We start from the raw sequence: 27,558 nt of genomic DNA, 5'->3' as shown, positions 1-27,558 counted from the left end.
CATCCTACGCATTAGATAGCCTGCCCAGCCCCATGTTTTTTCTCTTAATGTCAATTAGAATATCAGCTGTCTCCGTTTGCTCTCTGACCCACGCCGCTCTCTTCCTGTCTCTCAACGTTAGGCCTAGCATTTTTCACTCCCTCGCTTTTTCTGCGGTCCTTAACTTGTTCTCGAGCTTCTTTGTTAACCCCCAAGTTTCGGCCCCATATGTTAGCACCGGTAGATTACAATGATTGTACACATTTCTTTTCAACGACAGTGCTAAGCTCCCAGTGAGGATTTGGTAATGCCTGCCGTATGCACTCAAACCCAATTTTACTATTCTGTAAATTTCCTTCTCATGATCATGGTCCCCTGTAAGTAATTGACCTAGAAAAACGTACTCCTTCACAGACTCACACACACACACACACACACACACACACACACACACACACACACACACACACACACACACACACACACACACACACACACACACACACACACACACACACACACACACACACACACACACACACACACACACACACACACACACACACACACTCCATTTCGCAAAACGAGCTATGGTCACCGAACTAATATCAGCCGGAAGCTTCGGGAGCGGTTAAATTTCTGTGTGCTAAATAAGAAGCGCCTGAGAACAACCAGAACAATGAATATGTGAGTTATTTCGCTATCCGTTGCGTTTTCGTGCCTTTTTCATCTCCGTGTCAAGTTGTTCCAAGTAGGACATGCTGTGCTGTATGCCACTAAACACGAATGCAAATAAATAAATAAATAAATAAATAAATAAATAAATAAATAAATAAATAAATAAATAAATAAATAAATAAAATATTTCTATGATGCGTGGCAGCAGTTCAATTAGTTTCACCTATTTTCCCTGGCCTCCTCCATTTGTTGAGATGGAAATGAAGTCGTTATTATTTAAAGGCGGTAAGTTTTTAAAGGCGGTAAGTGAGCTTTTTGTCCAGCGACTTTCCACCCGTTTCCACGAGTGAGCTTTTGTCCCCGAACCTCTCGGTCGACGTGAACAGGCGCACTGCGCATAATAGACATTACGGCCTTGTACAACTGATACTTAGCTACCGTATAGAGGCTTTCCGTTGTATACTAATGGGAACAGACCTAGTACAAGGACCAGTGTGCCAGTGCCAAGCATGCAGCCCAGTTATTCATCTTTAGCTATACAGGTATATGCGCTGTTTCCCCGGTCGGTGACCCCCCTCAAATGACCGTGACTGCGTTTGACATGTACACAAGGAGTGAAATATATGAGAGATAGAGTGTAGTTTCTTCCTGTTTTTGAACGGCAAAAGAAAAAATAAAGTAAGTGAAGTCGAGCACACGCGTGCAGCTCGGCGGCGACTCTCCCACTCTTCTCGGCCATCGCTCAAAAAGGGAAGAAAAGTCGCCGAGGTTCACCCGACAAGCAGCAGCACGCACTTTTAAAAAGGCCGGGGGTTGGACGGGTCAGGCCTTTTGTCGCCATAACAGTGGCCGAAACATGCCCTCTCTGCTCCCCACGCCACAGTCTTCGTATTGTTATACTTTTTTATTTGTTTGTTTACGGCGTCCTCCCCCAGCGAAACTGCTCACGATAAACGAAGAATGTTGTTCATCTCTCCTTGTTTACGCACAGAACGAACCAATCGGAGTGTCCCTCCTCTACGAGGCCCCGCCGACTTCGACAACCTCCTCCGTCAAAACCCTGAGCCCTGCACTCTACCAACGTTCTCCGCCCTCTACCGCATCACCCTTCGTGGGAAAGAAGCAATACGGTCCCTACGGACGCACGCACGCTCCTCTGATGGCAACAACCTCTCTGGCTGCGCGAACCGGTGAAAGTGAAAGCGCCGGATCGGTTGTTAGGAACTGGCTGCTGTCGGGAGGCGAGGGGAGGACGAACAACGTAATCGCAGCAAAAAAAAAAAAAAAAAAAGGGGGGGGGGGGTGCAAATACAGCAAAAACCGAAAGTAAGCTGTGTCAGCGCATACGGAGAGGAAGTGGCAAGGGCTGAGTGGCGTTTGCAAACTCGACGAGCGCCGTCACGTGACCGATGACGTCAACGCGTCTGTCACCCCTCCTCCTCCTCGACGAGCGTCTGTGCGTTCGCGCTACCGCGGGCGTCCGGCGTGTCGACCTTGGAGCTCCGTTCGAGGCGCTTATAAAGAAGTGAGACAGACGCGGCGGTCGTTGCAGAGAGAGAAAGAGCTCTGACACGCAGCCGCAGAGCCAACTCGGTCTCGTTTTCTTTTAGTACTTACGAACCTGAAGCAGCAGCCGGTCGGCTGACATTGGCCGCATTCACTTCCGCGCTCCTCTTTTGACACCGCCGCCCCGCCGTTGCTACTGCCGCGCACCGTCTGCCGCCGGAAAGGATTAGCAGACGACATTTCGACTGACAGACGAACTCAGTGAATCGACGGAGAAAGTGTTGGAGCCAGTGAACGAACAGCGCGTCCATTCGATAGGATTTGCCATAGGAATCGAACGACTCTCGCACGCACCGTCATGCCGCATCTCAGGCCGGGAGACGACGAATTCGGCGAGCACAATGTCATTGTGACGCGCATTCAGCTGGAGGACTTCCGGAACAAGATGCTCGAGGAGATGGCCGCGCACCCAGGTAAGAAACAACTCAAATACGAGGCGGGCAATTTATTCTTTAGTCAATCGCTCAGTTGCGCTAATTTCCTTCCTTATTTCAACTTTCCGTTTACGCTGGTCAAAGAAACAATTTGCTCAATGAGCGACGAGAAGTGCATGAGCTGGCACTGAACTACGGCGAACAGTTAATCGGGACCTACTTCTTGTTAAATCGCCTTTTTCCGACATTGTTCTCGATTTTGTACTCGGAGCTGATGATGACATTTCATTGTCAAATTTTTTTCGTAATATAGAGTTTACAGGAAGAAGAAAGAAGGGAAAAAAAAGAAAGGGGAGAAAAATGGGTTTATTAGGGATGGCGGTTATAAGGTGCTCAACTACAGCGAACGCGAAAGGGCATATATGTTCCAGTGAATTGTACTCCCACAGTTTAAAATTCAACACCCGTTACTATAGCCGCGTCGAAAGGCCTCTCTATAAGCGAAGTTATTTCCGACTCATTCAATATGTCCTTATCATTAAATATGCCCTATAATATTCGTTTTAAATCGAAAGCAGACATGGCGCCATGGAGAGTCACTGTTCGTGATCGTGACTCATTCGGTTTGGCTGATTTCCAAAAGCTCTCGAATGACCATAGGGACGACTCATAAACGAGACTATAGAACGTGGTCAAAGATCGCGCATGTCGTTCGGAACTGATGCAACAGTGGCCTGGCTCGGAAATCTCACACAGCGATGGAAGCTAATCATCGTGTGTGCGGCCGTTTAATTACAGAACACAAACGTATATGAGGCCGTTTGGAAAAGTGAGTCAGGCCACCTATGGCAACTGTCACCACTGCGTGTGTCGCGGAAATCGCATCATGCGTAGTTATTATATATATATATATATATATATATATATATATATATATATATATATATATATATTTTTTTTTTCATCGAGTGTATAAGCGCGAAGTATTTGCGTCGTTCTGTGTATAGTGGTTTTCGCTTTTGATGGTTGCGTAAGCCAATGAGGTCGCGTTCGTCAGACTGTGCGTGTACACAATTGCAATAGACACGCTTTTGTCCCCTTCTCTCAAGCCTATAGCAAATCACAGCTGATTTCTCAACAAAACGTCGTTTTATGCATTGAAGCACAAAAGTAACTGGAACGCCATTGCATTTCTCCGCAAGTTGTCGGAACTTGCCCTCCGCAGCACATAGCAGCAACTATTCAAAGTTGGTCATTCGAAAAGCCCTACGAAAAAAATTTGACAATGAAATGTCATCATCAGCTCCGAGTACAAAATCGAGAACAATGTCGGAAAAAGGCGATTTAACAAGAAGTAGGTCCCGATTAACTGTTCGCCGTAGTTCAGTGCCAGCTCATGCACTTCTCGTCGCTCATGCGACCGGAAGTCCTCGGGGTTAATATGTCGAAACTGGTGTCATCCTGAGAATTCGTTCCAAGTGGATCCGCCTTGCGAACTCCTCGGCTGGAATTTGTAAATTGCAATATGTGCCATAAGGTAATTAGTTAGAAACTTAATTGGTTGATTTTTGTTAATTAGTCGATTACGCATGTCAATTTTTTGGGCCAGTAATGTCCGCCTCTTCGAGGCGACCAGCTCATGAACTATAATTGCGCTATTTGCCAGAGACAACCTTGAAAGATTTCTGAAAGTGTTCGCTGAAATACCCTGTATATATCGGTGTTCCCGGAGTAAGGCTGTATGATTGGCGTCGCTTCAACTGAAACGTCACAGGAGCAATTAAGATGGTTATCAAGGGCCACCGATAATGTCGTTTCGGGCAGCTTTATGATCAGGCATCAGAACAAGGTTAAACGCATGCTGTCCAAGAACGGGAAGAATGCAGAAATAGCAAATCAAGCGAAGGGTGGGGGAAAGAAAGAGGAAGGGGGGGGGGGGGTCGGAGTAACTGCGGCCATGACGTGCCTATCACGTAACGGCGACGCTGAGTCGGGGGCAGCAGTCACATAAATTGGATTCAGTGAAAGAGTTGCGAAACGCGCGAACCCAGCGGGAAGAAAAAAATATGACGAATGTGCATATACGCTTCGGCATATTGCCCACTAGGACAGCCAACATGAGCTGCCAACCGCTAAAACAAAAGTGGCTGATCTCTTTAAACGCTGATGTCTTTGGCTGACGCTTATCGAATCTCGCTCTCCATACGAGATGGCCGTGGTAGAGGCCGCTGAGCGCGTGCACTTGTGATGGACCAATGAGGGCTTCGGGGAGCGAGATTCAGCCCCAACGGAGAGAGATAATGAACATACTTCGTTTCACACCTATAGTCCGGTTTCTTATGGCCCCAGGAACGCCCTGATATGAGATATCAGTGCATCTTGGAAGATTACAAGACAGTGCAGGGCAGATGGAGAGCCAGCTTCAGAGGGACCTGGGGCGAAATGACAGAGAAGCTTTGAGGAACGTTTGCGAGTGTATAAGGACAACTTCATAAGATACCGGTGTTATCGAAATAACCGCCAACAATGCCTTCAATCTGGGCGCCCCGCGGGCTGTTCGAATGACCAACTTTGAATAGTTGCTGCTATGTGCTGCGGAGGGCAAGTTCCGACAACTTGATCTCTTTTATTGCGATAGCAATTATATGGACACTCCAGTGGCATTTCTGTCCTCGCCGTGAGGTTCTGTATAAAGTACAAGGGCGATAAAATCGTCGCCGTGGGCCGTATGCTGCATGTGCGAGAGAAAGCTTGCGAGGGTGAGCCGGCGATCGCGGCTAAATCTCGCGCACGCAAGGGAGAAAAGCAGGAAGGAAGTGCGCCGTCTTTCGTCGCGCGCAACGCGCCGGGGGGAGGGTAGGGGGGCGCGTTCTATTTCGCGCGGCACGGGTGGCCGCTCCGTAATGCTCCGGGGGAGAGTAGAGAGGGGGGGGGGAGGGGCATGTTCTACTCCGGGCGGCCGCGCGCTGTATCTTGAAAGCCATCTGCGACGGGGACACAGTCCCCCATGCGCTGTTTTCCGCGGCTTAGTTCGCCTTGATGCGAGACGCAGCACGAAGGTCAATTCGCTCGCTGCTGCTGCGCTTCCTCACTCCAGCGTTTTGACAGGAGTTTCCGCGGTCATCGAGTGAGGTGTGTTCATGTTTGCTGGTGCGCGCGTGACACCATGTTTGTTAATTTAGTTAGTGTGCCTATTTTTACAAATTTATACGGCCGATAACACTACTGTCCTTACTTCGTATTGCTGACCGCCAATTTGCTATCGCAATCGATGTTTCGCCTTTCGGGCGAAACTGCAACTTTTTTTTCCTCGAACTGCGCATAATGATTTCTCATTTCCGATAGGTCGTGCTTCAACTCGATACGAGGCTTCTCAATCACGCGACTGGACTCTCCTCGGTGGTGCGCATGATGTGTTGCGCTGATATCGTTGGTATATGTTATCGGCGTGACTCGATGCGTCATACCAATCTGGCTGAGAGCCGATCTAGATGCTTTGAGATCGGATATCTGCTACCGGGGGGGGGGGGGGGGGGGGGGCAATTGCACGGTCCCGGCTTCCTCCGCTCCGCTGCTATGGCAATCGTCCCTATACAGGTAAATTTCGAAAAATAAAATACAGGGCGATGCGGCGGGGGAGATAAGCAGGGATGCGTTCGATGAAGGTTTCCAGTGCTACGTCACTAATGGTCAGCACCAGCTTTCGAGGGCCAAGAAGGAACGGTGAGAAGGCTCATGTTAATAACCATTTTTACGGGATTATAGTTTCTAAAGACGGTTTTTCGAACGCTCATTTAAATACTGAAGGCGTTCGCGCAGCTATTCTCGCAATCTCAGTTCCGTGACATCGAAATATCGCTTAGAAACTATTGTATATGCGCCATATTATCGTGATCACAGTCATCATTATCATCGTCATCATCATACTTGAGTTCGCTGCAAGATGGGAAGTCCTCACCCAGAGACCTCCAAATACACACGTACTGAGTAAAGCGAACCTCTTGTACCAACAATCACATTTGCTAGTCGCATACACTTCTGTTCAGTTTCCTGGTGCCATCACCTGTGTTTCTCTTCCTTGTACTGCAACTTTGAAAGACAAACACTCGATCAAGTTCTGCCCTGTACCTGCCCGGTAACTCCACATTTTGCTTTTAATGCGAGCTAGAATATATCTACACGCATTTCAGCGCTATATCCACACGCTGACTTTCCATCGCTTGATATTAATCAATTAATTTACACTTACCTGCTGAACCATTGGTGCAATAACGAAGGAGGCACATGATACATATGGTGACTGGCCAAACATCAAAACATACGCGCAATCAATAAAGCTAGTCAACGACTAAAGCGAACTCGGATATCGTGGTACGCGGCATATATACGTGTGAAAAGAACGAGTTGTTAAAAAAAGAAGAAAAAGGAACGTTATTGTGGCACTGTGACAGGCACCACCAGGTTCCTGGCCAAAAGTGTAGTTACCGAGTACATCGTATCAACATCGCACGAGAAGGAAAAAAAAATAAACAAATAAAAAGAGAGAACGAGACGAAAAACGTCCGTTTGCAGTGCACCTCCCCAGGCAGGCATTACGTGCGTCAATCATTGTGTACGTACGATTGCAGAGTAGCCTTCATAGACGAAATATTCCCGAACCAGAGACAGCCTAACAAAAGGAAATAAAAGCACAGAGTTTACATTGCGCATAAAATTAGGAGAGACATACCTTGACGTCAATGGTTTTTACTGTACAGACAGGAGCCTCGCATTACGAAAATCGATGACCGCAGCGCCGTAAATTCTTTTTACATGTTTAACGTATCCACAAGGAACGTCCAGAAATGCAGCATCTCCAGTAATGCGCATATGCATTTACAAGGTTTCCACTCTAACCGAAAAAAAAAACAAGAAAAGAAAAAAGAAAAAGAACAGGGATTGCGAAATCTCGAGGCAACGACGGCGAGGTGCGGCGTATAAGAACTTGAACCGAAGATGCAAACCTTGAATTTCCACGTTTGCCTCTGAACGCCTGTTAGTTGACAGCATAACCTTACGCAAGCCACAGAAAAGAAAAATTAAATACGGAAAGACAGAAGGTACGCGTCTAACTTGTGTGACTTCTGCAATGTAACTCTTCGGCTCTTTCTGGTTTGACTATATATATATATATATATATATATATATATATATATATATATATATATATATATATATATATAAAGAGCTTGCGTGACTGAGCCTGCGTGTAGAACTAACTTTCAAAAGCCACATAAACCCCTTTCGACTATTGCGTCATGCCTAACCGCAGCGGGCTAAGATTAAGAGCCACCGCTGCAAGCCTTCTCGACGGAAAGTTGTTACATTGAAACCTTGTGGAAATTCACATGTGGGTGGCCTTGCAACAGTAAAAGCTTAACGCGAAAATCTCGATGCGCGAACGGATGTGCGCCCGCTATTACGGGCCGATATGACCTATCTTTCAAGACTGAACGCTTTAAACTGTTACGAAACTGGCTCGATCGTATACTACACCGGATAGATCATTTCAAGGTCCCTACAGGCTGCGCTTTCACTTGACAGTCGATGCTAATCTTTGTATACGTGGCGAGCACTTCCTATCGCGACCCCATCACGTCACGCCGCTTTTTTTTTTTTTTTTTCGCTTCTGTGGAGATTAGTGCGTCGTGCGTGTTATATACCCGGTTCCTCGAGGAACACGACGCGGACGGCATTAATCGCTCACGCCCGAACACCTCTCGCGTTCACTTCTTGTGGTATACCGCCTGGTTATGCTGCTCGTCCTAACCCCGCTGTCGTGTATACGTGACTGAGTTTATACTACTACTATATGCATCGCTTTTCTTCATGCACGAGCGTGTTGTGTGCAATGCCTGTTCAGTCTGTAGCAGCTGTTGCCTTTACCGCGATCCTTTCTGGTATTTTGCGGTTCCACAAACGAGGTTCATCCGGAAAGTTCGCGAACTATGCAGGTGCGACCTGTTTGCGATTACTCGTATAAAAACAAGGTGTGACTCAGCGCCTACGACATTATGCTGCTGGGCACGTTCGCACGTACGTTCGCACCCTTAGTTTATTCACTAAGGGTGCGAGTTATAGACCAATTTACACCCTTTTCACTTTTAAGGGTGCAAATTATTTTATAGTGATCGCTGAGCATAAAGCCCATGTAGTTTCATTCCCTGCCTTTACGATCGCATTCGTATGGCGACGAAATGCAAATGAATTTTAAAAAATCGCAGTTTCGCCCGAAAGGCGAAGCATCGACTTCGATAGCAAATTAGTGGAGAGCTATACGAAGCAAGGATAGTAGTTTAATTGGCCGTGTAAAGTTATAAACATTCGCTTACTAACTAGACAAGCATGGTGTCACGCGCGCACAGGTAAACATGAACACATCTCGCTCGATGGCCGCGGAAGCTCGCTGTAAAAACGCCGGAGTGAGAAAGCGCGCCAGCAGCAGTGGGCAAATTGACCTTCGCGCTGTCTCTCGTCTCGCTTCAACGCGAACTAAACGTCGAAAGCAGAGCGCATACGAAGCTACCGGCACTCGGCGCATGCACTTTGTCCCCATCGCAGATCGCTTTGAAGATACGCTGTGAGCAGCAGCCGACGGAGCAGAACGCACCCCTCCCTCCTCCCTCTCCATCGCCTCGCCCCCGTGCCTCGCGCGCGAGAGAGACGACCGCGCGCTTCAGGCCTACCTTCCTCCCTCGCGTTCGATACATTGAGCCGCGATTGCCGGCTCCCTTCGTACGCTTTCACTCGCACACACAGCGTACGGCGCGCGGCGATTACAACGGCGCTTTTATCCCGTTGGACTTTATACGGAACCTCACGGCGACGACGTCGACGACGGCAGTAATGCACTTGGAGCGTCCATATAATTGCCATCGCAATGTCCGATGTTGGGCTTCGTGCCAGGGTGCCCCAGCGCAACGGCCACACACTTATGTGCACATATCTGGTATCAAAGTCATCTAGCGCTTTGAGACAATTAGCGCTTGCGTCAAGTCCAATAGCAGAAATTAGCTTTAAAACGCGAAAACATGTGCGCACGGGCTGGTTTCCATAGACTGCAGACGCAGGAATGGAACGCGAGAATAACCGTCAACCTTACCACTGTCCTTCGCGTGCGTCACGTCGCATAGCAACATGTAGTTTATATATAAACTCGCCAGTGCGCCAGTATCCGATATCCTTCGCTCGTGTCAGCTGGCGCTATGAGACGTTATGTGACACTGCACCGCCTTCTGGATACGCCCTGGTCGTAACGGAGCAAGTTATATCGTTTCTTCACCGGAGCACAATAAATCACTCGCCGCTGAAGCATCCCCCCCCCCCCCCCCCTTAAACAAGGAAATGCGTGTGCCCCGCCCCCTTCCCGAGACATGCCGGCACTTCAGCGCTGACGGTATTGTGCGAGTGACGCTATAGCCTGGATCCGCTCCTGGAACAAACATGTATGTGACCATGACACAGGTCGGGCCGGCACACGCTGCCTGTGAGGCGTTTACCGCTGCACACATCCTGGTCAAGCAGGGAAGTCTGTCGCCTGCGCCCAAACATGTCAATTAACAGGCGTCGATGGCAGAAGGCTCGGGTTCCTGAAACCTTGTCTTCATTTTTCCTACTATACGTTCGCCTCTTCCACTTCATGTCCAAATTTCAGCCATTCTTTCTCTGAACAGGGTAAGAATATCTCAAGAACGCATCCACTGCGTGTGCACGGTACCAGACAGACCGTACGCCCGAGAGCTCGTGGGATAGGTGTAGAATGCACTGTGCAGCGAAGACAAAAAGAAACCGGAGCCCAGAAGCAGTATCGCATGAACCGAAGCGGGCTATAAGGGTATCGCTTCCTCGCAAACCGACGGAATATTGAAAGGAAAGCGAACGCGGAGCAGCGACACCGCTTCGACCCGGCGGATGTTTTTCAAGAGGCTTTCTCGGGGCCCTCCCTCTTCGGCGATAGCGGTGTCGAGCGCAGCTCCTCCTCGACCTCCTCCCTTTAAAAACCGTGTTTGCTCTTCGCATTCGTCTCACCGTGTAAGGGCACTCAAAAGTGATCACATCCACGTCGGCGCCATGCGTGATCGCGGTTCTTTTTTTCTTTTTTTTTTATGTGGGCCGGACGTTTTCGTGTGTGCGCAGCGGCGACCTTCGGTATGCGCGGCAGACCGTGCTTCTATGATACATATATACACCACCGAACCGGGGTATAGGAATGGGGATGGGTCTAGTCGCGCCGCTCCAGCTGGCAGCGTGTGATGAGAGCGCGTGCGCTGGGCGACCGACACCGATGTTTATTCTTTTCTTGTCGCGCCGCCGGAACGTGTCTCCTGCCACCGTTGGGTCAAGGACCGAATCCCGAGGGGCGGACGTGCTATATTCGTTAGGTGCTCGCCCGTCAGGCCTCTGTCGCGACATGGTAATGAGAGTCGACCTTGCGGTTATACTGGCCACCTACCGGCGCAAACAACGCGAGTCGTTCGTGCTCCATTGTCCTCTTCACGTACGTACGGAGGCGCACGCCTCTGTGCTTGCGCTAATTGCGAAATTTATAAGGGAGTTGGGCAGGCCGTATAATGCGCAGAGCAGGTGAGCGGTGGTTCATTAGCGCAACAGCGTGGATGCCGAAAAGGAACGGAAAAGGCATTCGAGAATGGAAGAAGATTCGGTGATTTGAGCAGGTTTTGTAAGCGTGGGACGAAGTCGGAGTTGACAGTATGCAGGTGTGTGTGATTGGGAGATCCGTTGAGAGAGGCGTGCGTCCTGCAGTGAATGTATAAAATGACTGATGACGACGACGACGCTATTCAATCTGTGATGCGCCACATATTTCTAACGTTCTTTGCAAAGCATATACAGTAAAGAGGTTCTGGGTCGTCGCAGAAAGTTGATGACGTTATTTTCATTGTGAATAGAAAAGAGAACTGCATATGGGAATTTTTTTACAAAAAAAAAAGAAAAGTTAGTTACGCCCTAAATAATGAGAGTTGTGTGCAAAAACAAAAGAAAGAAAATCGAAAAAAAAAACCCGCTCACAAAAAAAAAAACAGAAAAAAAAAGATGGCAGTGAACGAATGCCTGTGCTTCTTTCTTACGCAGTTACCTCTTCGCGCTAACCAACTTGCACAAGAACAGGTTCTAGTTCTTTTCGCGTGCCAAGGATTACCGGCGAAGAAAGCAAACACAAACTGGTGGCAGAACAGCATTCTGTTGAGTAGCACTAGCAGTTTGCATAAGACTATCACCCATCCAACCACATACCCAAGGACGCGACGAAGCCAAAGTTTTATTAGACAGAAAGCTAGCTTCTTCAAACATTCAACGCTTGATATTTTTTTTCTTGCCCACCGGGCACGGCATTTAAAAGAAATAAAAGCCGTGTCGCGACTCATAAGGGAATGGCGCAGGACAGAATTTCTGTCAATGTCGCAAAGCGATCGCGCTGTGCTTTGCGGCCGCACGCCCTCGCGTACTAAATGATGCAACCAAACGTGTTTGAAGACATACAACTGACGTGCCCCGCGATAATGTTGAAGACTCGCGCGAATCTATTGCAAGGAGACGCCCAGGTCCTGACGCTTATGGTTCACAATTGCGTCGTCTTTCCTTTCTATTTCTTTTTCTTTTTTCTTCTTTTTTCCCCCCCCGAAGCGCCCAATGACTTCTAAGCCTTTGACGCTGCATGATGCGTAATAAACAGAGGTACCTGCTATGACCGAAAAATAAATCACTGCAACGAACCTCGACCTACGCTTTTCCTTATAATTGCGGAGAAAGAAAAGGATACGTCATCTTTTCAGCGGTGAAAATGAACGGCCGACGTACACGCCCGCGCTGAGAGGTAATTTTCCTGAGGGACCCGTGATGTGTCGCCATTCCAGCATGAATTCACAGCCAAAAAGAGGCAGGCGGAAACACGGAGACGTGTCGACGCCACCGTATAAGCACGAAGATGTCACTTAGATTGGTTAAAATACAGTCTCAAGGAAACGCTTAGTGCGGGAGGACTAAGAAGAAAGGCGAAGACCGGACTGTGCCGCGCACGTTATAGATCTATGGATTCTGAGAGGCTATAGACCCAAGTGTGGCTAGGCCCTAGGTTTATACAAGCTGTTCCATGCGAAACTTTCGAAATCTGCGCGCAGAGAGAGAGAGAGAGAGAGAGAGAGAGCGATATATGCCTCTCAGGCCTGAGGTTGCTGTATGTATATGTTTCCTGCCGGGAACATATACAGTGCTCAGGCCTCACGCCCCGGAATTCGCACTCCTTTTAATTCACCCTGTACGTTGAAATATCATTTGAACAACATCCGAACGACCTCAAGCGCGCACACAATAATACCTAGCGCCACTAGTCCAGCCCAATAACCTAGCAAAAGTCAATAGCACAGTAACGTGCACAATAAGCACCATAACGCATCAAGCACAATAACACAATAGCATAGCAATAAAACGAGAAGTTGGGCTGTGAATATTGGGAACACCTTACAAATGAGTAGGGCACACACACACACACACACACACACACACACACACACACACACACACACACACACACACACACACACACACACACACACACACACACACACACACACACACACACACACACACACACACACACACACACACACACACACACACACACACACACACACACACACACACACACACATATATATATATATATATATATATATATATATATATATATATATACTAGTGGGAACGCCTCACATTCAGAATACTATACGTATTGCGGTGCTGTGTACAGACCGTACAAAAACGGCGGGCTCGTAGTGTTTTCACTTTTGTACACGCGAAGCACAGTTTTTTACACCCGAAGACAGCGGTTCTGAAGCCGTCCAGGGTCTTTCTGCGTTCGTCCCGCTTGTTCTTTCCCCAAGCCGGGAGCAGAGGCAGCGCACCACAGTCACGAGAGCTGCGTCGTTTCGCGAACAGAAGCGAAATGAGGTGAACAATCTGCCGGCCGGACCCCTTGCTCGACAGCACCACAATCCCGGCAAAGGATTACGAGAGAGAGGGATTAGCGATCGTGGAGACATAGAGGTGTTATTTTCTTCAGCCCTTTTAGGGAGCACAACTGCCCCTTCGGCAAAAGAAGAAGAAAAAAGAACGCGAGCGTTCACCCCTTGGTTGTGTTACTGCAGTCTGGGCCGGCAATACCGTTCGTCTCCTTTCGCCTGTTCTTCAGAACAACGCAAGTCTTCATGCTTCCCTTTGGCGCGCTGTATACTGCGAAAAGGATTTCGGCCTCGAGTCTTCGCGTCCTGGGAAAAGAGCTGTCGTTAGGTCTGTTGTTGTTGATGGCACGTCCAGTTTAAAAGGGACAGGTAGCGTCGACCAACAACACCACCGGCGTTTCTCTGTTGGCGACCGTGATTTAACGGCGAAAAAAAAAAAAGTAACAGTGAAGAAGTCGTGCGACACGTGAACAAAGCGCCGACAAGTGCAAGCCTGAGCTTTAACAGCGCGGGTGTCATTTCCACGTTGAAAGTGGAAGAGACCATTATTATTATTATTATTATTATTATTATTATTATTATTATTATTATTATTATTATTATTATTATTATTATTATTATTATTATTATTATTATTATTATTATTATTATTATTTGATTTGTAAACATATACACAGGAAAGAGAAAGCGAGGAGCAAGGCTGGCAACTGCCACCGGAAGGGGCACATGCAGCGCCTGCCTACTCTTCAGAAAGGAGGAGACAAACATAGAAATGAAAGCTAGGAAGGAGGGGAGGAAAGAGGAAAGAAAGAGCCAGATAACAAATCTCAAAGAATAAAGTACAACATACAGTATGGCCCGTACCTGCAGGTCACGCTACTAAAGAATGTAAAATAAAAGAAATAGTTGCTGGGGTACAAACGTGCCCCTAAGTTTGTTGGTTCTAGAAAAGTAAGGAGAGCGCGATGAGCTTGATCACGTCGAGACGCACAAACACTGGTGTATAAACATTCGTCTAGTGTCGCACACCGCAGGCCAAAGAGATGATACTCCCTCACTAGCGATATGCGTTGCGCACTGAAAGCGGGGCACGCCAATATCAGGTGCTCAAATGTCTCGCAGCCACCGCAAGACGTACACGATGGACTGGTCGGACGCTAAGGAGGAACACCATGTCAGTATAGGCGAGCATAGCATTCTTTCTAGGCTATGTCTTCGTTAATTTGGCGGTAAGGCGTTGATTACCATGGCAGACCATCAGTATAGGCGAGCATAGCATTCTTTCTAGGCTATGTCTTCGTTAATTTGGCGGTAAGGCGTTGATTACCATGGCAGGAAATGAAGGACAATGTTTCAATATCGGCGACAGGTACGTCATGGTGACGTCACTGATTTCAAAGTAATTTCCTCTTTTTTTTGTATTTCGGCCGTTGTTGTGGCGCAGCAGGAGTTCTCCAAACTTCCTAAGCCCAGTTATTAACTACACTTTAGAACATAAAATGTAGCATTTACCAAAAAAAAAAAAAACTTCACAAGCCCAGTTATCGACGATGCTTTAACTATACTTTAGAATATAAGTGTAGCCTTTACCGAGAAAAATTTAACCAAACCCAAGCAGTCGGAGCCCATGACGTCACATTGAGCGGGAACTTCAAGGTGGCGTCGTTATATCAGTCTTTCGTTTTATTGATTTTTTGTCATTTCTGGCCCATCAAACCTCCTGTCATGGTAAAAGTGGCTTTTTTCTACTTTCCTCTTTTTTTTTGTATCCTATGAAGGTAATTTACTAATAAGGTTTGTTATCACGTCTTCTGTTGTCCCCGCATCTGCAGACCTTAAAGGTCATTCGCTAAGCCGATAACCTTCCCAACCGGCGCAGAGGGTCACCTTCAAAAGGGTCGCCGTTGTTTGAGCCAGGTTGACAGAGAAGCTTTGTTCCACAATGTTTTGCTAACATGGGCACCTTAATTGCCGTGTGCACGGCCACCGCCGCTGCCACCAACATATAGTCTTTGAAGCCATGACCACGTGACGGAGGGGCCGCCATTGTCTCGTCCAAGGTTAAAGCGGACAGCGTTGCCGACTCCCTGTGACAGCACATATCTTGATTTCTCGCAAGACACGCGAGGGATGGCGAAATTACTCCGCGAGAGCAATTACTATACGTCGGGAGTTAGAATTTCCCGGAATTCAACGAGAAAGTGTAGCCAAAACCGACGTGGCGTCTTTTGTCTTCCGAGTACAGTGCCATACGAGTATGCGTGCGATGACAGTCTTCTTTTTTTTTTTTTTTCCTCGCTACGGGACCACATACCGAAGGATAAGCGCGACAGCGAATGACGAAACTCAGTGGCGAGCGGAAGTCGAGATAGGGCACAAGAAATGGCCACGCGAGCGCCGATCGCTATACTGTTGCGAACCGCGCGGCGTATAACCGCGACAATGTATAAGAGCTGCCTGGGGCCCTCCATGAGAGGAAATTGAGTGATCGAAGCTGGGTGGAGTTGGACAAGCTATACTGGATTATAATAGAAGCCGATCCACCATGCACGGTCGGCAGCAAACGTTTACGGGGCGCGTAATAATGTGCATTCTTCCCTGTGAATGCATGGCATTTAATGGATCGCAGTGTCGCCCAGGCTAGTCAACATCTGCACTTCAATAGACGCGACATCGATACGAAATAATATTCATCGTCCGGATCAACGAAAGTATAAACGGTACTGACAAGCCGTTTCCAAGCTTCGCTGCCGGTGCTTCAGTCGCGTTCATCGAAATTTCTTGATTACCCGCCGTGGTTGCTTAGTGGCTACGGTGTAGGCCTGCTAAGCACGAGGTCGCGGGATCGAATCCCGGCCACGGCGACCGCATTTCAATGGGGGCGAAATGCGAAAACACCCGTGTACGTTAGGTGCACGTTAAAGAACCCCAGGTGGTCCGAATTTTCGGAGTCCCCCACTATGGCGTGCCTCATAATCAGATCGTGGTTTGGGCACGTAAAACGCCACAATTAAAAAAATTTTCTTGGTTTCCGCGAAAACAATTGACCTGCCGTTCACGGCAATACGCGAAACGCTCTCGACCGGTCTTCCGCGCTGCTTTCTCAATTGACGCGCCCGTTACGGAAGCACATTCCCCTCAGATAGCCGGTATATATATATACATCGAGCAGCATCTGCGCACTCGTGTCCTTGGCCAGCCGAAGCACGCGCGCTTGTTCGAGTGGCCCGAGGCGGGTCCGATAGCGGTCGACTATAGATACGCATCGATGTGTGCCCCACGCGCGCGAGATCGGACCGGCGATGGCCAGCAGCAGAAGCGATGGCTCGCTCGCACACAGAGTGGGAGCGTGTATACCGCGGGCCCCTTTTCTCGAGACCGGAAGTTGCCAAGGGCGGCGGTTCTATGTATACGGGGCATACAGTTTCCATAGGTGCACTCTGACGCAAGCGGCTATGTGGGAGCTGCAAATAGCGACGCAGTTCAGCCAGAGTGGGAAATGATATAGTTAGGTGCGCGTATATACGTACCTACAACTTCGTCCTTCTGGTTTTCGAACGGCTTTGTGTGGCTTTGCAAATCGACGCTTTTCAACAAGATAGCGCGCTATACAGGTGAAACAATGCGCGCAATAATTGTGGATGTGCGCAGAGTCGTATTTCCTTCTTACCTTCATACGTTTCAGAGGCACGAAGACTCAGGCGCAAGATTTTACGTACCACGACGTACATTTACTGCGATAAACAGTGACGACGTAAAAGTCCTGCATGCAGGTGACCTGCTTTCCCGCGCAACTTGAGAATCTCCTGGATTGAACCAACACATCTCCCCCCCCCTCCCCCCCCCCCCACCTCACCCCACTCCACCGCATAGGCGAGAGAGAAAGAGTAAAACTTTATTGGGAATAAAACTTTATTCGGGATTTAAAACCTTATGGGGAACCGCGCAGGCGAGACTCCTATATCTGACACGCGTCCAAGTGCACGGGTCGTCGATGGACGAATCGTCTCGGCGCCGACCTTCTTTTGTTTCACCTTTATAGCTGTACTACGTGCGGTCATAATCCGCGAGCTAGGTTTCGGGCCGCAACTGATACGAGAGTTTTCGATCGGGTTAGATATGGTTATTGCAGCACGAGACGGTTGAAGAGATAGTCAGGCTCTACGTATGGATGTCGTTACTATATTAAGTGGCGCTGAGATTAGCAGTTGGCCTTCAACGAGACTAACCGACCGCGGGGCTTTTAAATTGACATTTACGCGCTTTTTTTTTTCTTTTGTATTGCTTGGACGATTGCCTGTTATACGATTAAACGTACTGAGAAGAATGTTAGCAGAAAAAAAAAAGAAGTCGCAATAATATTATTTATCATATTAGTGTATGCATTCAGATCGCTTTCAATGTCGGTGCACATCCGCAACGGAGCAACTTAATCTCGTTTGCTTCAATGAGTCGCAGCATCTCGCACTGGCGTAGATGGCGAGCGATGAAGTAGAACCGAAAAGAAGAGCATACAAAAAAAAAAAAAAAGAAGTGCCGCTTTTGTTCATGGAGAGAAGGCGTCACATCGGTTGTACCGCCCTGAACGCCGGACCAAGGCCGCCGCACGGCACCGTTCCAGAAAACGCGTACAACCTAAATACGGCTTCCACAACGGTGACGTAAAGCCGTGCACGACTGCTCGCTTCCGGCAGCAAACAGGAGATAGAGTATGGTTAGAGAGCAGCTTGGCCTGTTCGGCATATATACACAGCCGCAGCCTCGTGTTATAGTCTTCCTTTTCTATGTCCTATATTTTACTTTCTTGTGTCCTGTTTCCTCCACGTTAACATTTTTCCCGAATTCGCGAACATTGTGCGCGCTTGACAGTTCCGGCAAATTATTCACGGGACCGCGGAGGCAGATATATATATATATATATATATATATATATATATATATATATATATATATAATACAGAAAGAAGACAGACTTAGGCTCGTTTCGCAGCTTCAAGTCATTTGCTGTTCAATTTACGGCGACGACGACTGCGGTATAGGAAGACAACGGCACGACGACGGAGGCATCGACAAAGGCAGCGACATGCACGACGGCAACGACATAGCCGAACGTTCTATAAAACTGCGCTTAGGAAAGAGGCAATAAATTGAACAATCAATAAACACGTTTTACAGGATGCGCGGAAAACAGCCATAAGGCAAAGTGCGTGCATGCATCAAGCCCGCATTTGTTTTCGATAAGATATATAAGCTGGCTAGCGCAAAGTGCACGGCAACCACATGAAGCGTATTTCTGTAGTATTTCTGGAGCGGATTCCGCGCGCCCATCTTACGATACGCGATGAACGTGCTATAGTCATGACTGAAGTGTATTTTACGTGCATTGTTCCTATCCAGTGGGAGCGGGTGTAGCATGGTATACGAATTTCGTCCACGGTATCCGCGCTACTATTCCCCGACTATAGGAATGGCGTGCATCGATGCCGGGCGACCCGTCGCCTAATTACACCTGAAGTACGTCCCATTTAGTCTCAGTGGAAAGGCGCATCCGGCAGTAAGGAATCCAGATGGTACGAAGCTGTACCATTCACCTTCGATCTTCAGGATTGCGCAGTCGCATCATTGCCTTCCCATACAATCGTCAAACGGGAAGAAGAGTGAGTCGACTTCGGCGACTCCTTGTAATCGTCTATAGCGTGTAGCATCAGCGGAGAAAGAGAGAAAGAGAGAGAGACGGTTAAGCGCTCTAGATCTCTCGCCATTGCGATATATAACACGCGTTCAGACATGCGACACGACGCGTCGCAACCGTCGCACGATAGGGTGCGCTAAACGTAAGCGCCGTTGCAAGGCTCTAAGACGAATAACGAGTTGGGCGGTAATGCAGTCGATAATGAGTAGAATTTCTATAGAAGATTGACAGGGGCCCACGGAAAGTCGACAGTGTTCGAAGAAAGGAAACGGATGAGATTGACGAATAGGGCGGAACAGTGCTCCTCGTGCATCGGCATTCCAAGCGGGGCCCGCTGACGTCATAGGCACCATGCGTTATATAGTTCCTGCTTCCTCGTCTTGTAGTGCACCGACCTCGTAATCCTGCATGCCACTTGTTAAGCACGTGCGAAAAGCTGCTGTCTTTACCGGCGCCACAGAGCGGTTGTCGCGTCGCTTCTTTAGTCAACAACAAAGAAAGAAAGAAACAAAGAAAGAAAGGAAGAGAGAAAGAAAGAAAGAGAAAAGACTGAGCAAAGTTCCTTACCTCACTCGTCTCGCGCTCGTTGCTAAATATGCATCTACTCGTCCTCTCCGCATTTTCCACTGCGAGCGAGGTTATAAACAGAAGTTCTCAAGTTTCAGTACGCGTAGCCGCTAATATACCAGGAGACACGAAGAAGCCGTGGGGAAGACGTACCGTATTTGCGGCAAGTGAGAGGACCGAAAGAAGGCACAGAACCCTAGCGCTTTATCTCCTCCCTAAGATATACCGTTCTATAGAACGACAAAGAGCTCCACGAAGAGAACTAAAACAAAGACACTCTTGATATGATTGATGGATTCATGGGCTCAACGTCCCAAAGCAACATTGGGGCTCTAAGAGACGCCGTAGTGGGGCATTACGTATTAAATTTGGCCGCCAGGGGTGCCTTAACGTACACTGACGTCCAAATGCGCGAGCATTTTTTTTTTTTTTTTTTTTTTGCATTTCGCCTCCTTCGAAATACTGCCGCTGCGGCAGGGAATCGAACCGGCGACTTCGTGCTCAGCAGCAGGAACGCCATAGCCATTGAGCCACCGAGGCACGTGACATATACTTTATAACGTGCGTAATACGTGTGCGTGCGTTTGCTTGTTTTGGGGGGATGAGGAGTTGAGGGTTAAAGATGGATAGGTGCTTGCGTCGCCTTTCCTCGGTGCCGACGGTGACCACCACTCCCGGCGTGACCATCCTGCGACGTGATTCGGGCCTTGCGGCACCGACGAAGCCGACTGCGCGAGGACACGCAGGCCAGGTGTAAAACCCCGTAGCAGCTGATCTCAGTCGCTGCAGCCAGCAGCCTGTCTTCTGTGTATACCCTCCGCTGCCCGCGTTCCTCTGCACGTTCTTTTCGTCCTTGCGATCGAGGCGCGTAGGGAAAGCGCTAGAGTTAGAAAGCGCTATCGAGGCCTGCCATCTCACGGGCGACCGCATATGTATGCATATATATATATACTCCCGCGAGCTGCAATGCGTGTGTGCATTTGCATGGAAATATAGCGAAGCTCGAGGTCAGGTTACGTTCGCTCTCGATTATCGACCGGTTCCTTGGGAAATGTAATAGGTGATGTAAGCGCTTACGCAGTATTCTTTCTTTCTCTTTTTTTTTCTTTTCTGGCCTGATTATACATTTTTGTTGCATGTACTTCAGTGCAGGGCGATAAGGTCGACCGGAAATTACTCCTGGAGATAGCGTGCATTTGATATATTTTCTCACTGAACTAATTTATTCGAACATTCACGGGGAACGCGAGCGCAGCTTCGTGGGACTGAAAATACACTGCTGTGCAGCCTTCTGATAAAGCTGATAAGTGCCTTGTTCTTGTCGGTATATCCCTCGCGAGATGTGCGTTTAATTTCGGCAAATCGTTAGTGGTCTTCCTTTTACATCGTGTGCATAGTACCTATATACACCGCGAAAAGAAGATAATCAGTTTACAGGCATCGAGAGGTGAACTAGGGCACTGTCCGTTCTTGATTTCTGCAGTCTGAACTGCATTTGAATTAAAGCCTGAGACTGAGCTAAATTTTACTGCAAGCGTCCATCTATACCCCGAGTTATTTCAAGACAAGTTGAGGAGAAGCCAAAGCGTTTCTCTATATATTAAAAAAAATAAGTTATGGCGTTGGACGTCCCAAAGCTTATCAGGAGCTATTAGAGACGCCGCAGTTCGCGAGGGGGATTGTTGTATTAATTTAGACAACCTGGGGTTCTTTAACGTGTACCTACAGCACGGTATAAACGAAAGTTTCTGCATTCCACCCCCATCGAAATGCGGCCGCCGTGGCAGGGTATCGAATCAGCCTTACTTCAAGCTCTGCAGCAGAAGGGTATAGTATAGCCACTGAGCTGCCACTCTACATGTCTATCTATATACTCAAATCACTCGCCCTTTCACAGATGGATCTATCTTTAGTATGCCCTTTCGTTTTCGTAAGTCATAGAATGTTCGTGTTATTTTCTGGTATAGTTCACCTGCATGCGTTGCCCGCCTCGTAAACAATGCTAGTTCCCCATCGCGTTGTTTACGTGCGTGCCAGCGAATCGAGCTCACGTTGTCGAACATTTACAATCTGCCACAACGTCAATGGCGTGCACCTTAGCTTGCCCCATCTTCAATATACCGGACCGGATCTCAGAGGGAAGGCGGTGGCGCAAGCCTACAGCCTTGATCAGCCTCGTCTATATAAGCTCGAGCAACGAAACCGCGCGAGCCTCTTGGGGCTGGCCGTGGCCCCACCAGGCGCGCGCGAACGGCCGTTTGTTAACGGCAGATGCAACGTCGTCACGGGGTCAGCGGCCTCACAGCATCTGCCGGTCCCTGGCCGTTGTTTCGTAACACCTCGCCGGGCCGGACGGGCTGCTCCTCTAGCTTCGTCTGTTTATATATATAACCGCCGCCGCTTTCCCTTTTAGCGTCTTGCCGGATGCCTAGCGGCCGGAGGAGGACACACAAACGCGCGTAACGTGTTCCTGGCGCATTGCTGCCTTATCGATACAGGAAGCTAAAGGTTTCATTTCGACTTCGAGCCGTTAACATGTGTCGACGACTCTTTTTTTAATTAAACGTGGCCGCTCTTCCTTGCTGTCCGTGCCGACGTCTACGAGGCAGTGATCGCCAAACGACATGAGGTGTGATGTTGTTCACAATGGAACAACGTAAGTCTTCGCAAAATGCTGAGATGTCAACTATGTGTCGTTCTCGCGGTGCAGAAGAGGCAGCGTTACGTTGTTTCTGCATAGTATCCGCAAAAGGTAACCCGATGAGCGTGCACGTACCGACACAGTCGGTAGTGCACGGGCCATTGGATGGGCAACAATTGGTGCCCTCTTTCTCTTTGGGGCAGGGGTGTGTGGGAGGGGGGGGGGGGGGTATTCTTTAAGTGTCCACCTAGTGGACAGTGTCCATTTCGTCTGCTGCTGAAGTGCTAATTGGCTGGGTGTGCCTGTCTCCTTCTGACGCATACCCCAGCCCAGCCAACCAGAACTTCAGCAGCAGACGAAATGGACATGTCCACTAGGTGGACGCGTACAGACTACCCCCCCCCCCCCCCCCCATGTGGTCAGAGACCCCCCAGGTGGTAAACATTTTTCCGGAGTGTCCTACTACGGCGTGCCTCATACTAATATCCTGGTTTTGGCACGTAAAAACTAGAACTTAATTTTAAATTTCGTATCATTCACTGTCGTGACCAGCCGATCCTGGCAATAACGTAGGCGAAGCACCGTTCAGACCGCTGACGGAACGAAAGTCTTTGGAATAGAATCGCTGCCAGGCCCCAATTTCGCAACTTGTTTACAGGAAATGAGCCAAAGGCAGAGCGACAACTCGCGTCTTCAACACTGCGTCCAAGCAGCGTGCGTCTCCACCGGACCGCCCCCCCCCTGCCGTACACGCAACCCGCAAACAACAGCCTGCAAGAGCTGAAGAGTAACGCGAGGAGATTTGACGAGAACCGCTTTTCCATACGGAGCCTGTCGCGCACGCACTCAATGACGTCAGAGACGGTTTCTCTTTTTCTGCGTAGCCGAGAACAAGATCCCAGTCGTGCGCAACCGGTCTCTGGTGTTGTCTCTCTCGGAACGGCCCACGTACGCCCCTCCCTGGCCAGTGTACACACGAGCAGAGGCGCCGGCGAGCTGCCAGAGAGAAATGCCACGGCTGTGCGCGCGAGAGAAATAGATCGAAGTACGGCAGACACCCGTCTGTATAGTGTTGCGTGTCCCGTATCGTGCTTGGTGCAACGTCGGCTCAAAGTGGAAAGTGAGAGAGAGAGAGAGAGAGAGAGAGAGAGAGGGACTCGCGGTGACCCGCAGAGCTGCGTACGTGAAAGGCGTGACCTTTTAATCGTACAAATCTATGCATGTGCACCCCCGTCGGCAAATCCTAAAATAACTTTGAAAACTATAGGCGTATCTTTCGTGCTGCTCGGGACGCACACGGTTGCACCTAGGGATGCGAAATGTCGATACTAAACCAGTTTAAACTTTATTAGCGCTGTCTTTCAGAACTTTATTATAATTCATTTAGCGGGAAATGAAGGGTTAAAAGTGGATATAATAAAGATCGAACATAACCAAACATAAACCAAACAATTGACCATCCACGTGCCCTGAAAGTGCACGCTGAAACCTCGGCGCCAGTACGTTAGGATGACGTAAGTCACAGATTTCGATGCAATTTCTTCGATGTGGACCCTTTTGTAGCGCAGTAAAAGTTCTAGAAAGTTGCTATGTTAAGTCTCCGGTGCTTCTTCGTCGTTGACAAACAATTAATTAGACACGAGTATACACTGTACTAATTCATGACGTCACGCGGCCAACTGGTGCGGGAACTTCGGGGCCGCTTCGCCAGACGCCCTTAGTTTCTAGTGTCGTTGATGGCTTGCCGAGACTCCTCCCCCGGTATGAGAGTCCTTTAGTTATTGCCGAAGCGTAATTTACCAGTGTATTTCTCTTAAGGGTCCCTTTCGATACAAACGCAGGCGTCGCGAAAGCCTTGTGTTTATGTGTGCATGTGTGGTGCTGCTAAGCACGCGTACACCTGAGCAGCGTCGCTGAGCACATCCTCTGGACCTAGAGACGGAGAGGGAGGAAAAGGTAGCGTGCTGCACGATTGTGCTTTATTCGGGATTGTTGGTATACAAGGCTAATACAAAGCACCGCGTACACAGGGCATCTGAAAGAATCATAAAGACCGCTTGATGTAGTATGTCTTCTGTCTGTGCCACGCGCACGCGCTGTTTTGCTTTATTGTCTACTGCCGGATGCGAAACGAGAAAATTAAGCTACTGCTCACGGGTCGCAGTTTCTTGCCGCGCGCACCCAACCCGACGGTGGCGACGTGTACCTATATCCTGGAGGTAGACGTCGGGACATAGAGAAGGCAATGGAATCTGAAAGAAACTTTACCAAGAGCACCACAGGATGCACCTATGCTTCTTTATTCTATTTTTTCTTCCTTTTCGGAATCCGGACGTCGTCAGTTCCCCTCTCGACTTTTACTTGCTTTGCCACGTGCGTCAAATGTATATTCTTGATACAGGCGGCTGACTCACCTCATAGGCGCTACTCCTGCGGAATGATCCAGAGTCATTTTCAACGGTGCAACGCCTCCAAGCAGTGAAGGTAGACAAAGTGGAGGCGAAGAGTTGGCGAGACATGAAGAGCTGTTCGCGGCAAGTGCCGGGTGACGCTTTGTGAAACGCTGACGCACGAATTGGTCGTATATAACGCGAGAAGATTATGTCACGTTTCATCGTAAACGTCTCGAAGTAAGGGGCTATCAAAGCAAATAAAAAGAAAAAAAAGGATGCGGGATAGTGGTGTGGAATGCGTGTACGATGTGATGGCGGACAGACTGTGAGACGAGGAGAAGCTGCAGCAGCGCAAATTAAGGCAACGGAAAAGGCATTGCGCTATTTCTCCCGACTAACAAACAACCATCCACGTGCCCCAACTCTCCGCTACATGCAGTGTCGCTCGCGCTATATGCCTCGAGAATGCAATGAGTGAGACACGCATCAGTGACACCTTCCGGCTTTGTTTTTCTAGCTGCATGTAGTACACACACACACGGGCACGAGGAGGAGACACACAATATCGGTTGGTGTTCAGTGTCGTCGGAGTTTCCTGCGCAAACAGCTGCTCCGCGATACGTTGCACGTGCAAGCGGCGGGCACGAGACGTTGAATCACCACCCCTATACCCCCGTCGAGCGGAAAACGCTATCCGACGTGCTTTGACGCCTCTAACGAAGAGGCGCGTGACTCTGCTTCCTCCTTAGCCGCAGGCATCGAGTTTCAAGGGGGAACTCTGTGTCTCGGTATTGGCGGTTCAGCCGTATACGCCTAACGTGCGCCCTTCCGGCTTCAAACGACTTTGCAAACTGGTTATTTGCGACAACATATTCGCGTTATAAATGACGCATTTCGAATCGAGTACATGACGCGTGCGCGCGGTGACTAATCGCCTCGCTGTGTTTAGAAAACTATACGAGTGCTTGAAAATTTAGAAAAGTCAAGCGTAATGAATTACTCCGCAAGAACGTTTGAAGGCACAGGCACGAAGGCAAGACAAATCCACGCACTATAGAAACCATTCCCATGGTATATAGCTGAATTATTGCGACGCCATAGTTAGTTCTGACTTTTTTTATTGCTATTTTTTGATCGAACTTTATCGCTGCAGGCTCCCATTAAATGATTGCCGTGCGAACAAAGTGCGTCTCAGTGGCTGCAGACGCACCACCGCACCCTTCTCACCAACCTCTTGTCACCGACGTTTTGTACTGACGAATTAACTCCGATAAGCCGATTTCCGTTATCTGCGTTCACTTATAGCAGTGCAACGGCGCTGGATTAAAAGGCAGAGTGGTTCCGGGGGGTATTGCTGCGGTTCCGAGAGATAACTGCGATAATCTGGATGGTGCGCAAGTATCGTTAACCTTTTTGCAAAATTTGCACTTGTGGTATAGTTTGTCGAAATGAACCTAGCGAGTCGTGATAGTTATACCACAGAATTTGTGAACTTTTCAGAGCAGTGAATTACCCTCAGATTGCGTGTATATAGGAAAGGGAAAGCTAGGTCAATTATTAATTTCGGGGCCCTCCATCCTACAACCAGGTCGTATCGTTCAGGGGAATAACTGTGCAAATATGCGGTAAGTCACTTTCATTTCAGCTTACTTTGGCTTTATGAGACGTTTAAAAGCGTACATAAAAATAATGAGAAGTTCAATCGGGTGAGCTCAAGTTGTGTTACCATTACTTCTCTTTGTCAAAACCATTTCACCTGACTTTTGCCACTGCATCGTGAGCTCGAATGCTGAGCGCTAATGGTGCGTGCAAGGGTATCAAACCGGAACTGAGCCAATAACCGGGAGAAAAACCGTTACTCTTGCGCGAACCGGAATTGAACCGGAAAGTTACGAATTTTTGAATTCTTGAACGAAACGGAAAAGAAAAAAAAAATATCGACTTGCGGTTTTGTCCACTTTCTCTGGAGCCTCTGATCTAGAGAAATGCCTGCACTTCTGTGTAAAATATGCTACCTCATCTGTAAAGGCTTGCTGTCACTTTAGAAGCGGCAACACCGTTAGTACGGTTTTCAACCTGTCGCCGTCAGGAGGCAGCCATGTTAGTGACACACTCATCAGAATTTCTGAAATCGGTGACTGTAAAATAGTTCTCCAGTGGCGAGAGACTTATACATGAGTGCTGAAATGAAACATTTCTTACTGGGCAGTCGCTTTTGATCACACTGGTATGTAAACTGCTGTAACATGCTATATAAATTACATATTGCTTCTGAGGTGCGCTTCCGCAATTATTATTATTATTATTATTATTATTATTATTATTATTATTATTATTATTATTATTATTATTATTATTATTATTATTATTATTATTATTATTATAGTATTTAACCGTTCTGTGGCAGCTGAGGAGCACCGTCTTGATTTCGTGCAAAATAAATATATGCTGTTTTCCTGTTTATTTCTTACGCTATACGAATGAACGCAAAGCGGTTTGGGGCGTTATTTTGTCGCTTCGGAGTAGGAACAAAAGCTTGACCGTTTTCGTCGAACCGGAACAAAAAATCGGAACTAAAAAAGTTCCGCGGTTGGCCACTCTGGTTGCGTGTAATGTGCACGCGGCATACAGGCACGTCTACACAGATAGT

General features: G+C 48.3%; 1 protein-coding gene across 2 annotated transcripts in view; it reads left to right on the top strand.

Annotated features, from left to right (window-relative positions):
• The first annotated feature begins 2,196 nt into the window (after nucleotides 1-2,196).
• The window catches only part of LOC119442088 (motile sperm domain-containing protein 2), a 40,768-nt gene continuing 15,406 nt past the window's right edge, over nucleotides 2,197-27,558 (top strand). For both annotated transcript variants that reach the window (XR_007465651.1, XM_037706816.2), the window contains exon 1: nucleotides 2,197-2,636. Coding sequence is in view for 1 of the 2 variants with exons in the window: in XM_037706816.2 (XP_037562744.1) it covers nucleotides 2,522-2,636 (115 nt within the window). In the remaining variant the exon portion in view is untranslated. The remainder of the gene's footprint in view (nucleotides 2,637-27,558) is intronic.

This window comes from Dermacentor silvarum, chromosome 2, assembly GCF_013339745.2.
Source record: "Dermacentor silvarum isolate Dsil-2018 chromosome 2, BIME_Dsil_1.4, whole genome shotgun sequence".
NCBI lineage: Eukaryota > Metazoa > Arthropoda > Arachnida > Ixodida > Ixodidae > Dermacentor > Dermacentor silvarum.
This window is presented reverse-complemented; position numbering and strand designations above follow the sequence as displayed.